The 12,900-nt window shown below is 40.2% G+C and overlaps 1 protein-coding gene across 2 annotated transcripts in view; it reads left to right on the top strand.

Annotated features, from left to right (window-relative positions):
• LOC139133239 (diphosphoinositol polyphosphate phosphohydrolase 1-like) overlaps positions 1-12,900 on the top strand; it is a 58,567-nt gene that overhangs the window by 34,438 nt on the left and 11,229 nt on the right. For both annotated transcript variants that reach the window (XM_070699736.1, XM_070699737.1), the window contains exons 2-3: positions 4,418-4,528; positions 6,343-6,472. In XM_070699736.1, coding sequence (XP_070555837.1) covers positions 4,418-4,528; positions 6,343-6,472 — 241 coding nt within the window. The remainder of the gene's footprint in view (positions 1-4,417; positions 4,529-6,342; positions 6,473-12,900) is intronic.

Raw genomic sequence — 12,900 nt, 5'->3', positions numbered from 1 at the left:
GGTAAGAGGAGCATTGGCGTGCAGACCTCTACTCACACAGCCCCGACGACACCCATCAGCAAGAGAACCCGACGTAAATAACGGACAGGGGACAGCTTCGCCTAACAGTGGCTTGACTGTATTCTTAACACGGACCATGATCACATTTTGAGCACGGTTGTGCCGTTTGTTTGTGCTTTACGATCCCGCTGATTGTAAATTGAAACACGGATTATTTTGTACAATCCCCGATTGTAATCTTTGTAACACGGACCATGCACTCGGACGTCGAGACAGACTCTGAGATTTATTATTCGGCATAATGTAAATTATTCCCGAATAAAATACTATCTATGGATCGCATATTTTCGTTTGTTTGTTTGTTTAGACGGATTATTTTGTACAATTCCCCTATTATAATTTTTGAAACACGGATCTGCCACCCCGATTGTAATTTTGAAACACGGACCATGCACTCGGACGTCGAGACAGACTCCGAGATTTATTGTTCGGCATAATGTAAATTATTCCCGAATAAAATACTATCTATGGATCGCATATTTTCGTTTGTTTTGTTTTTACCCCCACTTTCGTTTTTGGCAGATCCGTAAGGACGCTATAGTAATGGATGAACGTGCGTTGTATCACGTGGGAGGGGCACAGCCCAACGGAGGCTGTGCTCGTGCGACGTAGACGTTGTACCAACCATCTGTCGTTGGGGTTAGTGCATAGAGCAGTTGCACTGTCCAGAGCTAAGGTGGTACAAAACTGCACTTAGTAACAACTGCACAACTAACGTGTTAGGAAACGGTAACACTAACGAGCTAAGTGTTCACTGAACTGGCCAAACTACGTACACGCCTTCCTTCAATGGCGGAACTATGTGTTGACACTACGTCAAAGCAGACTGCAATGTGCGACTCTTCCAAGTCGTTCAAAGTACGTGGCCAAGTGACACAACCCAGGGGAAACAGGACAGGTTTGAGGGTGCTCCCGCACCCATAGCACTAACCCCTGGGTCTTCTACTAACCCACGAGAGAGGTGACGTTTCCCCGGTGTGGCCGTGCGTGCCGGCGAACGAGCTTTACTTCCGCGAAAGTAAGCTAGAAAAGGGCATAAAAGTGCACGTCCCCCGGGGCAAACAACGCCCGTGACCTCGTCATTTTCTGGACACAACCTCATCAGCGGTTGCCCCTCTATACGGGCATGCAAAAATTTTTGAAGTCTAACACGTATATGGTCGGTAATCGTACCCCGAAAATGCGGTATTTTCCCGCCAAATGCCTGGCAGGAAAGCGTGCAGGAGAGCCTATCTTCTGTAGACACGGAAAAGGGGGCCGGTTTTGACCGACTTGGCAGGATAACGGGACAGGGGCGCTCGGCAGGAAAAGGGTTAAATTGGAAAAAAAATTGTAGACACTGCACAAAAACGGTTCATACTTGGCCCATTTAATGCCCCGGTCATGAATATAAGATATCATTACAAAAATACCACAAAGGATGCACTGGGACATAAGCGCTGTGCATCGCCCTACACGATACACTGGGCCAATATTCTTGTCCATCATTAGTGGTATTTTTGTATTGTAAGTATGTGTAAATAACTGACCGAATATAATTGGTTAGGAAAGTTACTTGGTATATTCCTATACCTGGTATGATGGAGTTACACAAATTTATCACCACATTCTCACTATGCAACCTTGCTGACCACAAGAAACTCCTTTTTCAACCAGTTGCACATGTCCCAGTACTACATGGCAACCTACATGTATCACTTGTGCCACTACAATATCTTGAAAATATTGGAGAAAAGAGGCAAAAGACGGTATAGTTGACTTTTCAGATCCTCAGATTCAGATCCTCAGATCCTCATATTCAGATCCTCAGATCTCAGATTTCAGATCCTATAACTTCAGATGCAGATTCGAATTTACAAGCCTTTTACAATACCCGTATTAACAGTATGATTGCAATATTAAATTTAATAACTTGAATATGACATGTACAAGGCAGTTATGAAAAAAAAACAACAAGTCTACGTAAACATTTCGGTCAACAAGTTTCAACGAACACGGGTCTACAATTACAGGTTAGCTAATTTGCTTCTTCCGATCCCTGAATTCTGATTTAGCCCGAGGTAACTGGCCTCCAACATGGATTAGTTATATTCCCTCGCCATCAATATTACGAATGATGGTACAATACGGACTGTCGATAGCCAGCATTTACATGATCTCGTGGTCTTGATGTTCGATCGCGGGTGTGTTTATCTCTATTAGGGAACGTTCACGTGATGACATAACAAGTGGAGTCATTGCGCACCCTGTCTTCGACTGATGACATTCTGATTCTGAGATCGAAGTTTTTAAGTTCAAGATTCAAGATAGAAATAAAATAATTTATAAAGCCTTTTCAAATCTAAATTATATTTTATTTATCAGTATATTACATCTAACTTTGAAAATTGTGAAATTTTAATTCCGAATCTGCGTCTGAAGTTATAGGATCTGAGGTCTGAGATCTGAGGATCTGAATCTGAGGATCTGAGGATCTGAATCTGAGGATCTGAAAAGTCAACTCTAGAGGCAAAAGACGTCAGTCATGAAGCAGCTGTTCAACATGATGATACAAGCAGTTAGTTAAAAAATGTGATAGAAAAATCAAAATTGCCTAACTCAGAACGAGCTCCTCATACTCAGCCATAAATGGATCTACACGCAAGGTGATAAATTCTGTATGATGTCAAAATATTGATGATGTGATAAACTTTTATGAGATCAGATTTTATGAGAAATGTCAATCCTGTCTAGCAGTTGCTTCAAGGTTTGTCTGTGTTGGAGTGTTTCATGTAGTGAGCTGAGCCGAGAGTCTGCCAGCAGCCATTGATTAAAGGAGTTCAACGACCAGACAGCCACAGTATTGCGAAATATGATGGTGTCTGCAGGCTTGAAACGTTTGGTGTATATAATACATGTACCACGGAAACTGTTCATTGACATGGAAGTTGTATGGTTGCGGAATAATTAGGAGAGAGTTTAGATTACACTCTTGATTGCATCACCTGTATGTGTGTACACATAATGCAGTCGGCTAGAAATGTCCTGTCAGGCCTGATGTATGGCTCTGTCGCCATCAGATTCAGATTGTGAATAGGTGTATCGGGAAGCTGACCAATGATATCTAGCAAAAATCTCATGTGTATTTTAGTCAACTTCAATGGGCAATGCTCATGCAAATCACTACGAAACTCAGTCATATGATACTCAGCACAAGTATGGTTGCATGTAGTCTTCAGTTCCGATAATGTTTGAATAGACTGTGGTAGAAAGACCATGAATAGACAAAGCATATCATCAGACATCACAAATCTATCGCTATGCAGGACATTGCAACCATAGGCAGTTCACCTTCTACTGACTGTCAAAGATGCCTATCTATATATATATGGCACATTGTATAAATTTTGTAATATATATATATATATATATATATATATATATATATATATATATATATATATATATATATATATATATATATATATATATACTGCTGTATGTAAATTATATATCATGTATATGATATAACCAGGCATAACCACAAGCCTGCAGGTAGACACAAGGTGCATAGCAGCTCTTGCCGTCATGCCTGCAGCATTCCCTGCTTGTGCCTTCAGCACCATATGCTTGTGAACTCCACCCCTATATGTGCAAGAAACTATACCAATAAAAGAACGAGGGCGCAAGGGACTGTCGACAGTTGAGCTTCCTATCTGCATATGGATGAGATGAAGCTGAAAGACTGTCTTTTATACTTGATCAGTGCTATAAGTTTAATTTGCTAATAACTTGAACAAAATCTTATATTTGCATAACTTAAATTTGCATAATTTATTATACCGGTAGTTCCCCTCAATCAGAACCAATTCCGCTAAAATTTTCAAGCAGAGGGCAACATTCTCCCCCTGTCAGAGAAACTTGGAGAAAACACTGCTGCTTGTTGATGCCTCCAGTGCATTCACTTGTGGATGATTTCAAGGAACCCAATGGAGATTCTTTTGGGTTTTTCGTGCACTCTGTTTAGTGTAGTTGCATACATGTAGGTTATCAGGAAGCATATCCAAGATCGTATTCCATACTGGCGCCGGAAGTCAGAATAAAAATTGTTGTGACATGTACGTGGTCACCGCTCGATCCATTTTATACCCCGTCACAATATAAGATGTATAATATGTAATAAGAGTTTATGTGAATACCACATAGCATGCACTGAGATAATAACGTCCTGCTTTGCACTATTTTGTGTCAGGCAGTACCCTGCTCTAATCGTCTCTATCATACTTTGTGATATTTTCTTAATGTGCTCCCATGATTCAGCCAAGAATGAAACATAACCCACACTCACACCTTGGTTCTCATTCATTTGATGTTGCAGATTTTACTGGTGTCGAGTAGCAGTACACCTGATCGATGGGTTGTTCCCGGCGGTGGTGTGGAGCCCGAAGAGGACCCTGGTGTTGCGGCGATGAGAGAAACAGTGGAAGAGGTCAGTATGAACGCACTGTATCTGTGAACCATCACAGAAAGAGTCCAATGCTGGACAGACATTATAGCTATAACTCTGATGATATTTTCATTTTGTTACAAAAATCTATATATTATTCAAAGTCATTCCATTCTTGGCTAAAGTCATAGACAGTTTTAACTGTCTATGCTAAAATTCACTCAACAATAACACTGGCCACTACACCCATGTAGATTGTGTTGACAGGGGAAATACTGGGTATTAGTCACTAGGTATTTTGATCGTTTTAGTGGTATAAGAAAACTCTTTTGCAGACATAACAGAAGTAGCAGAAAATACTGTGTACATCATTTGGAGCTGTGAATTTATTATTGTGGCTAGCTTTTGAAGCAAAAATGGTCACAAAAATTGCTAAGTTTCTTTATATTTTACACAATAATATCACCGCAAACAGATATGTCTGTGAAAATGAGAAAATTTGGTAAATCTTAACATACTAGTATATGGACACTGTCATTGAATTGTACAGTTTTACTGGAAGCAGACTCTGGCTTGATGCACTGTGTAGCCATAATTTGATTAACCCTTTGAGTGCTGTAATTTTTCCAACCAAAATTTTATTGCAACATTTTACCAACTTTTGTAAATTTTTCTGTAATTTTTTTTATAATTTTTGACCAAATGGCCATCACTTTTCAATGGCTACAGTTTCTGATCAAAATTTTGGAAAAAATCTGAAAAAAAATTGACTGGGTTATGTTTTGTAAAGGCCACAAAAATTGACTTGGGCGCTCAAAACAGCTTGTAGGCTTATACCTGCTACGTTCTTTGTCGATGATATTTCCTGTGATTCCTTTGAAGACTAGAATGCATTTCATGCGTAACTGGGGCAGCACCAGAATGAAATTACTTTAAAATGAAATACGATACCTGTGGTACTGCTGAACATGCAACAGCTTTATTTGCTGATGAAAGTCAGAAAAATCTCAAAGTGAAGTTATGACTTAGCTACGGTGGTTTAGTATCTCTCTACTCTGTGCACAGATTTGCTATAATTCATCGAGAACTTTTACAAAGCACTAGATATAAAAGCTTTCAGAGAGCACTCTTGATATTAGAATCAAATAACGACTGCTGTTGTCATGGCTACAAGTCCTGAGATATTACAATAACAAGTCACATAAAAAATCAGGCATACCTTAAGAACCCTGGGGCCTTCCTCTCTATGGTAGTAATCAGTGCTTATCTGGTAAACATACTCCCTAGGATAGTGTACTTTAGTGCAGTATGGTAAACATACTCCCTAGGATAGTGTACTTTAGTGCAGTATGGGTCCTGTGTCCTGCAGTCTTACCAAAAATCCTTTTGCTGGAATATAGATGCCCATTTACATTCAATTTCCTCCTAGAAAATTTGCTGTGTAGTATTAATGATGGCACATACAAAATGTTGTTTTGACAAAAAATGCCTTAAAAATACAAGTTTACAACCACCACTTGTTGTGAATTTAAATATTTTATTTAAAAAATACAACCTGATTGGCTCCTGCAAAGCATTAGACTTAAATTTCATCATCTATGGCAGTGGTTCAGATCAAGTGAGGCAACTAGCAGCTAACAAGAACAACAAAGAACAAGCAAAGGTGAAAACATCACCCATCTCTACATCTTATTTTAATCAGATTGGGTGTACTTGACCATCTAATCTTTCCTTAACTTCTCAAATAACAAGTCCCAGCATTAAAAAGTCCATTGAAAGTTGTTTTAAGACAACCCTGAGGTGTCAGTTTTTGTCTCAATAACACATCCTGTCTCTTTCTTTTCACATTGTATCAGGCTGGGGTCAAAGGTCGTCTTGGCAGGTGCGTAGGTGTGTTTGAAAATGAAGAGAGAAAGCACAGGACCCGTGTTTTTGTGTTGGTTGTCTCCGAAGAGCTTGACTCCTGGGAGGATCAGTTACACATTGGTAAGAGGCCATCGCATGTATCTACCATCAATACCACACTGGAATTTTGTAATCTTTGTCTAGTGACAGTCCCTCACCAGGCAATTCAACTCAGGTTATTTGGCGAAAGGAACTGATGGCAATGAGTTGTCTGGGAGAGACAGAGACCCAACGCATGTATTTCTAAAATGGTCCCTTAACAGAGTCAGCTCACATTGATTCCTATGTAGCAAGTATTTCTCTTACCTCTTGAAATAGAGTGAACACCCCCTCCCCCACCCCCACCCCAGGTGTCATCTTTGGAAGCATTTTTTGTCCCAGTCTTTACCAAAGATTGCATACAGTCAGTGTGTAAGGGTGCCGGAAATCAACAAGTGCGGGGCCAAAGTGAGGGCTAGCACAATCAAAGTGCGAGCGAATGTGAGGGCTTGAAGTGAGTGCTCTCACAATCGAAGTGCGAGCAAATGTGAGGGCCTGAAGTGAGGGCTCTCACAATCGAAGTGAGAGCGTATTTGAGGGTTGAGACTTGCGAAAAACAGTACTAAATTCACCTTGATCGAATGAAGACTTGTGATCAAAGTCACTTCTAAAAGCGCGATACGATCTCCACTGAAGTGTAAACGGCGCAGCCCTGTGTATGAGCATGCATGGAGCTACAGCATCGATCGAAGCTTCACGCACCGTCCCTCACGATATGAGCGAACGGCTATTAAAGTACATGACGTCCCTGACGGAAAAAAATTGTCAAACACCGTAAAAATTTGAATGAGGCATTTTGTAATCTTTACATCGTTGAGTTTCTTTAAGAATATAATGTCTGGCTGATTTTAAAAATCGGCGACTGACTGATCGGGCAGGGATCGCACATTCAAAGTGCTTGTCAAAATGAAATCGAACGCTATATGTGCGACAGGCAGAAATATTAAAACATCAGTCATCGCCATGATTAGGTTATACACTGTCAGGACTGAAAAAACACTTTCTTGTAAAGCTTTTAAACTTGAGACAATCCCATCGGGCGATTATCGTTATTGAAATTAATGCCATGACAATGACACACGACTGATCACGTCGTTCAAAATCTCAAGTGTCTCTCGACTCACAGGAAGGTGCGACTTTGCACAATTTTTAAAATAACGGATATTTACAATCTAGTATCGAAGTTTGACATATCGACGATTTCGGGACTAGACGATAGAATGAACTGCGGTTGTCCCATGGGAAGCCGCGTCTGTGTAACTGCCGATATTCACTGGCGTTTGGGGGGACTGTAATATCGATACTACACTATACCAGAGTATATTGCTTGGTGCAATGGCATGCCTGGTCTGTTAAATCGACGATCGGCGATTGGGGATTCTAATATCGATATTAGACGATACTTGAATGACTTGCCCTGTGCCTCGGCACGCCAGATCTGTGAAATCTCCGATATTTATTCTATATTTTTCGGCGATGTGGTACCCTAATATCGATATTAGACGATACAAGAATGACTTGCCCTGTGCCTCGGCACTCGGATCTGTGAAATCTCCGATATTTACCCGATATTTATCGGCGATTTGGGGACTCTAATATTGTCGGGAATGGAAATCCGACAGAAATAATGCAAAACAGATAGTATACTTTCTGTTTATTATCCAGGGTTCTGTACACATACTAATGACGATTTCACAGCGTCAGTTTATCTATTAGTTTATTTGTTAGTTAAATGAAGCCACAATATGCAAATCTGACCTTTCCGTTGTTTTTTATTTTATGTCAACTTTGACATTTAACTTTGGTCATAGACCCTCGAGAAAAACTGTGATCTTCATCGTTACCAGAACATTCACCATGACTGGTATAAAAAAACCTCAAAATTCTCTGTGTCATTACTCGGAACGTGCCATGCAAGAGCAAAGTGTACATATTCAGAACGTCAGTTTGATCGTTAATGAGATTCAGTGTTAAGTACGAAGTATTGTTGTCGGGGACCGCTTGGCAAATAAACTTAATATATTCCAAGATAGATCGCACAAAAAAACACAGCAGTTGCCTGTCCCGTTATTCTCGAGGGTCTATGCTTTGGTGTATATATAAAAGTAGAACCACGGAATAAAATGTGTGTGTTGTAGCAGAATTACAGAACACATCGTGTCTGCTTGTCTTTCCATCAGTCACACCAAGACGAATTTCCCTTCTCCACAAATATCGATACTAAACGATACTAGTATGACTTGCACTGTGCCTTACAGTTCTGGCCAAACCCGACTTCCAAGGACTGACTCTAGCTTCGATACTAGACGATACTGGATTCTGTCAAATTGCAATCAAATATCCGAATGTATCAGAGATTTCACCACCTCACACTTCTTGCCAAACCCGACTTCCAAGGATTGTCTCTAGCTTCGATACTAGAGAATACTAGATTTTGTCAAATAGCAAGTAAATATCTGATATATATAGTTCTGGCCAACTATACACTATATATATATACAGTTCTGGCCAAACCCGACTTCTAAGAAATGACTCTAGCTTCGATACTAGATTCTGTCAAATCGCGGGTAAATATCCGATATATATCGGAGATTTCACCACCTTACAATTCTCGTCAAACCCGACTTTCAAGGACTGACTCGAATGCAAAGAATGTGAGAGAGGCTCCCCACCTAACTATCCAAAATGTTTTTGTGTCGAGTTTGTGTGTTGATTCGTTTCGAAAATGCATGTGTTCCTACATTCTTATCCGATTTTTGTGTTATTGAAATGTTTGTTTCGCTTCAGATATTTGTAGGGAAGTTTAGATTGGTGTGTACGGTAACGTTTTGTTTGTGTGGGGAAAGCTTATGGCGAGACGCAGCCGGACCTATGGTGTTACAAAGTTGATAGAGTGGCCCTTTGACGCTTGCGTTTCGAAACCCGAGTGATGTGGTTTCTCATTAGTCGCTGGCTTATGGGGCAAACACTGCAAACCTAACTACAACTAATTAACAGAAAACTAACCTTTGGACTAAAGTCCCCAAGACCCAAGTCTTATTTATTGTTGACAGTACAACCGGCTTAATTTTGAAAGTCAGAAAATTTTCAACGGTGAGTTTTAGTTACACGTTCAGTATTTTATGCGTGCGCCCCTTCGGAAGCAAAAACTTTCGACTTTTATACAAGCTGAGAGAGAGAGAGAGAGAGAGAGAGAGAGAGAGAGAGAGAGAGAGAGAGAGAGAGTGAGTTACGTATTTTACTGGGAAATAGTAGCCACTGCGTTCAGTTGAAATATGTTTCAACACCACCTTTCTTACGATCGACTAAGTCTTTTATTAAGTTGTTGTACCGTATTCCTCCGATTCTAAAACCCCGCCCGATTATAACGCCCCCCAGGATTATTTTATCGATTCGTAATTGGCTGTTAGTTCGTTTATAACGCCCCCAAGGGGTACACCCAAATTCTGACTGGAACAATACAGCCATTGTCATGTAATGAGACAAGGATATCCAAGACACCTATGTTGCTTATCGAAGTCACAAACAAGTGCCAAAGTGAAGTATCAAACCTCAAAACAAGCACACTATTATTTGATGTTGGAACATTTCAATCGGGAACGGTTCTATCGTTCCTGGCGATAAAATTCCACTTGGATTTCGCTATGTAAATGAACATTATAAGAGTTGGGTTTTTGAGCGTCTCGATCTAGTACAATACCGTCTTTTCGTAACTGTCATTTTGCTACTGTCAAAATAAGCAGATTTTTGAACATCTTGATCAAGTACGAATCGAATATTTCAATGCCATTTGGCTACCATAACATGAACATTACGATAGTCGAGTTTTTGAACGTGTCGATCAAGTACGATTCGCTCATTTCACGTGGTGAAAAAATCGTTCCTTTCCACGGGTATCGCGAATGCGCTCGACGGAACTGAAGACATCATGATTTCCGAGGAGATTCCGGTACTCGATGATGACTTCTCAAATGAAGCCGTAGGACTCGTGTTTGATTACAAGGGGGAAGATGACGATATAGACTTCGACGGGTTTGACTTCGATGAAGAGGGCAATTGTATCGACAAACGCGACATCCGAAGTTTCTTCCGCGCATGAACTGAAAATTCTTTGAATTTCTTTCGTTAATGTTTTATCAATTTTGCACATAGTTTTTCTCATGTAATAAATGTATTTATTGTTTGAACGGCATTTCTTGCTTGTGTGTGTCCGTTTCCTGAACTAGTCCCGGCAATGAGTAGGCGATAGTGTAAAACGTAAATGCACAAAATTTCTTTGGCATCCTACATGCCTGTCACAGAGTTAATGTTTATTTCAAGGCATGATCTTACTTTATCTGGTGAACAAGCCACTCTAAAATTTCTTCAAAAAAGTTTCCTCTTTCTTCGAAAATTCTCCGGCAAAAACTCCGCATACGACGCCATGTCGGATAAACAGTATCAGAGTTCACGTGACCAGGTCGTGAACTGGTTTGACTGAAGTCACAGTTATCAGTTGCGCTATAGTCGTACAATGGTACCAGAAGAAGTATCGCTCCCTTGAGTTGCATGTATTAATAATAAAAAGGATAACTGTGATATTTGAAATGCAATGACTAAAAAACACGAAAAGGTTAACGAAAAAGACGGAAGTGATGTAATGGGTCATGGATCTGTACGCATGTCATCGTGTACCCGTTCCGCGCTCAGACGTTCAACTGTTCACAGAGCCGCCCCGCGACTGTGTTCTGGAGATAGTAAGTTTTCATTCAACGTTGAAAACGACTTTGACTCTCATTTTTCGTATGCCTGAGCCCAAATTTGATCGGTTCAAGGCACCCCTCACTTCAAGCCCTCACATTCGCTCGCACTTTGATTGTGCTGGCCCTCACTTTGGCCCCGCACTTGTCGATTTCTGGCACCCTTACATACCTCGTACAGTGGAGTTCTTTATGAACTATTGAGTCTATCAGCTGATCTTGATTGGATGAGAGTGGCTTAAGAAAACTGAAATGACAATGCTGTGTTTTACCAACGTACCCGCATACACAGTGTCATTGATTTAACCAATATATTGGATGCATCCATTGACTGTATCTTCTTTGATACTGGTGATGCATCTTAGAATCTTGAATTCAAAACATGATAAATTTGCTGTGTATGTCTAAAAAGAACTGTAAGTTAGCTTCTTTTCTTACAGCATGGCTCGAAATATTACCTGTCTGCCTGTCCCGGACAAGTGAAATTTGGCCTGGGACAGGTAGTTTTGAAAAGTACTTGTCCAAGTGGACAGGTAGGTTTTTTCAGCCTGCAACCAGTATTTCAAGCTATTGACTACAGCAAATATTCATAAGTTTAAATTATATAACAGCGTTTCCATTACAATTTCAAAACTTGCGTACGATTTTATGCAACTTGGTTCTTATTAGCGTAAACTGTATCAACAACTCGTACGGTGTCGGTAGGAATCGGTATCTGAAATGAGTTGGGCAGTCTTTTCTGTCGAACTTAGGGGTTTCCTTTAATGCGCATGCTCTATTAACAAAAAACACTAACGTGGGGGGCTTCAAGGTGTAGTAGCTGAACGCTTGCAATGCCGTGATGCATGTCTCGTATATGATCGTTGAGCAGCCTAATGACTTCATGTTCAAGTTTCAAAGAAAATACTGTCTGACAATGAAATTAGTGTTTTCAAAGGGCCAACAAAAAGCAGATACTGATCAAAGTCCAGCGGACCTCTCAAGATGCAACCCTACAGAGTGTAAATCGTCACCTGTAAACACTTTCCGAATAACATGCGACCTAATGACCATGATTAACTGTATTGTGTTACCAACAACGTAGACTCGATGGATTCTCGAATTTTTTGCATCTGTAGTGTCATTGTCTATACAGAACTGAATGACACGATGCTTTGTGATGATGAAATACAAAGTTTCATAAAGAGTTGCCGTCCGCTAAAGTCTAAATGTTGCATCATGATAAATGTCACTTGCAAGCAGGTGCATATGTTCTATTTTTGTCCTGCATTGAACCACGTTGAGGCAATGTAGTGCGAGTCAAGTATGTCCGTGTCAAGGGGCGGCATTTCTCAATGCCTTAGTTTATGCAGTCATGATTTTTTTTGCGTATTTCAGACTATTTTGCATAAAATACGCAGGATTTTGCGTAAACGGAAACGCTGTTACAGTATATACCTTTTACAATTTTGAAAATCATTATTTGGATATTTACCTGTCAGAGAAAAAAGTAAAAGAAAATTCATAATATCTAATCACTGTTTACCGGTACAGGAGGCAGCCATATTGATTTATCTAAGGTCACGTCTCAAATCTCTTAGATTGGGAGATTCTCAGGGCTATCTCGACACCGCTGTTACGCCACTTTGCATATGATACAGGCATGGGTTTGTTGAATTTAATTGAAACTAGTATAGTTTCTTAGAATAAATTATGCCATTTTGGACAGGTACTTTTCTCACTGGGACAGGT

The sequence above is a fragment of the Ptychodera flava genome, chromosome 5 (genome assembly GCF_041260155.1).
Source record: "Ptychodera flava strain L36383 chromosome 5, AS_Pfla_20210202, whole genome shotgun sequence".
Classification (NCBI taxonomy): domain Eukaryota; kingdom Metazoa; phylum Hemichordata; class Enteropneusta; family Ptychoderidae; genus Ptychodera; species Ptychodera flava.
This window is presented reverse-complemented; position numbering and strand designations above follow the sequence as displayed.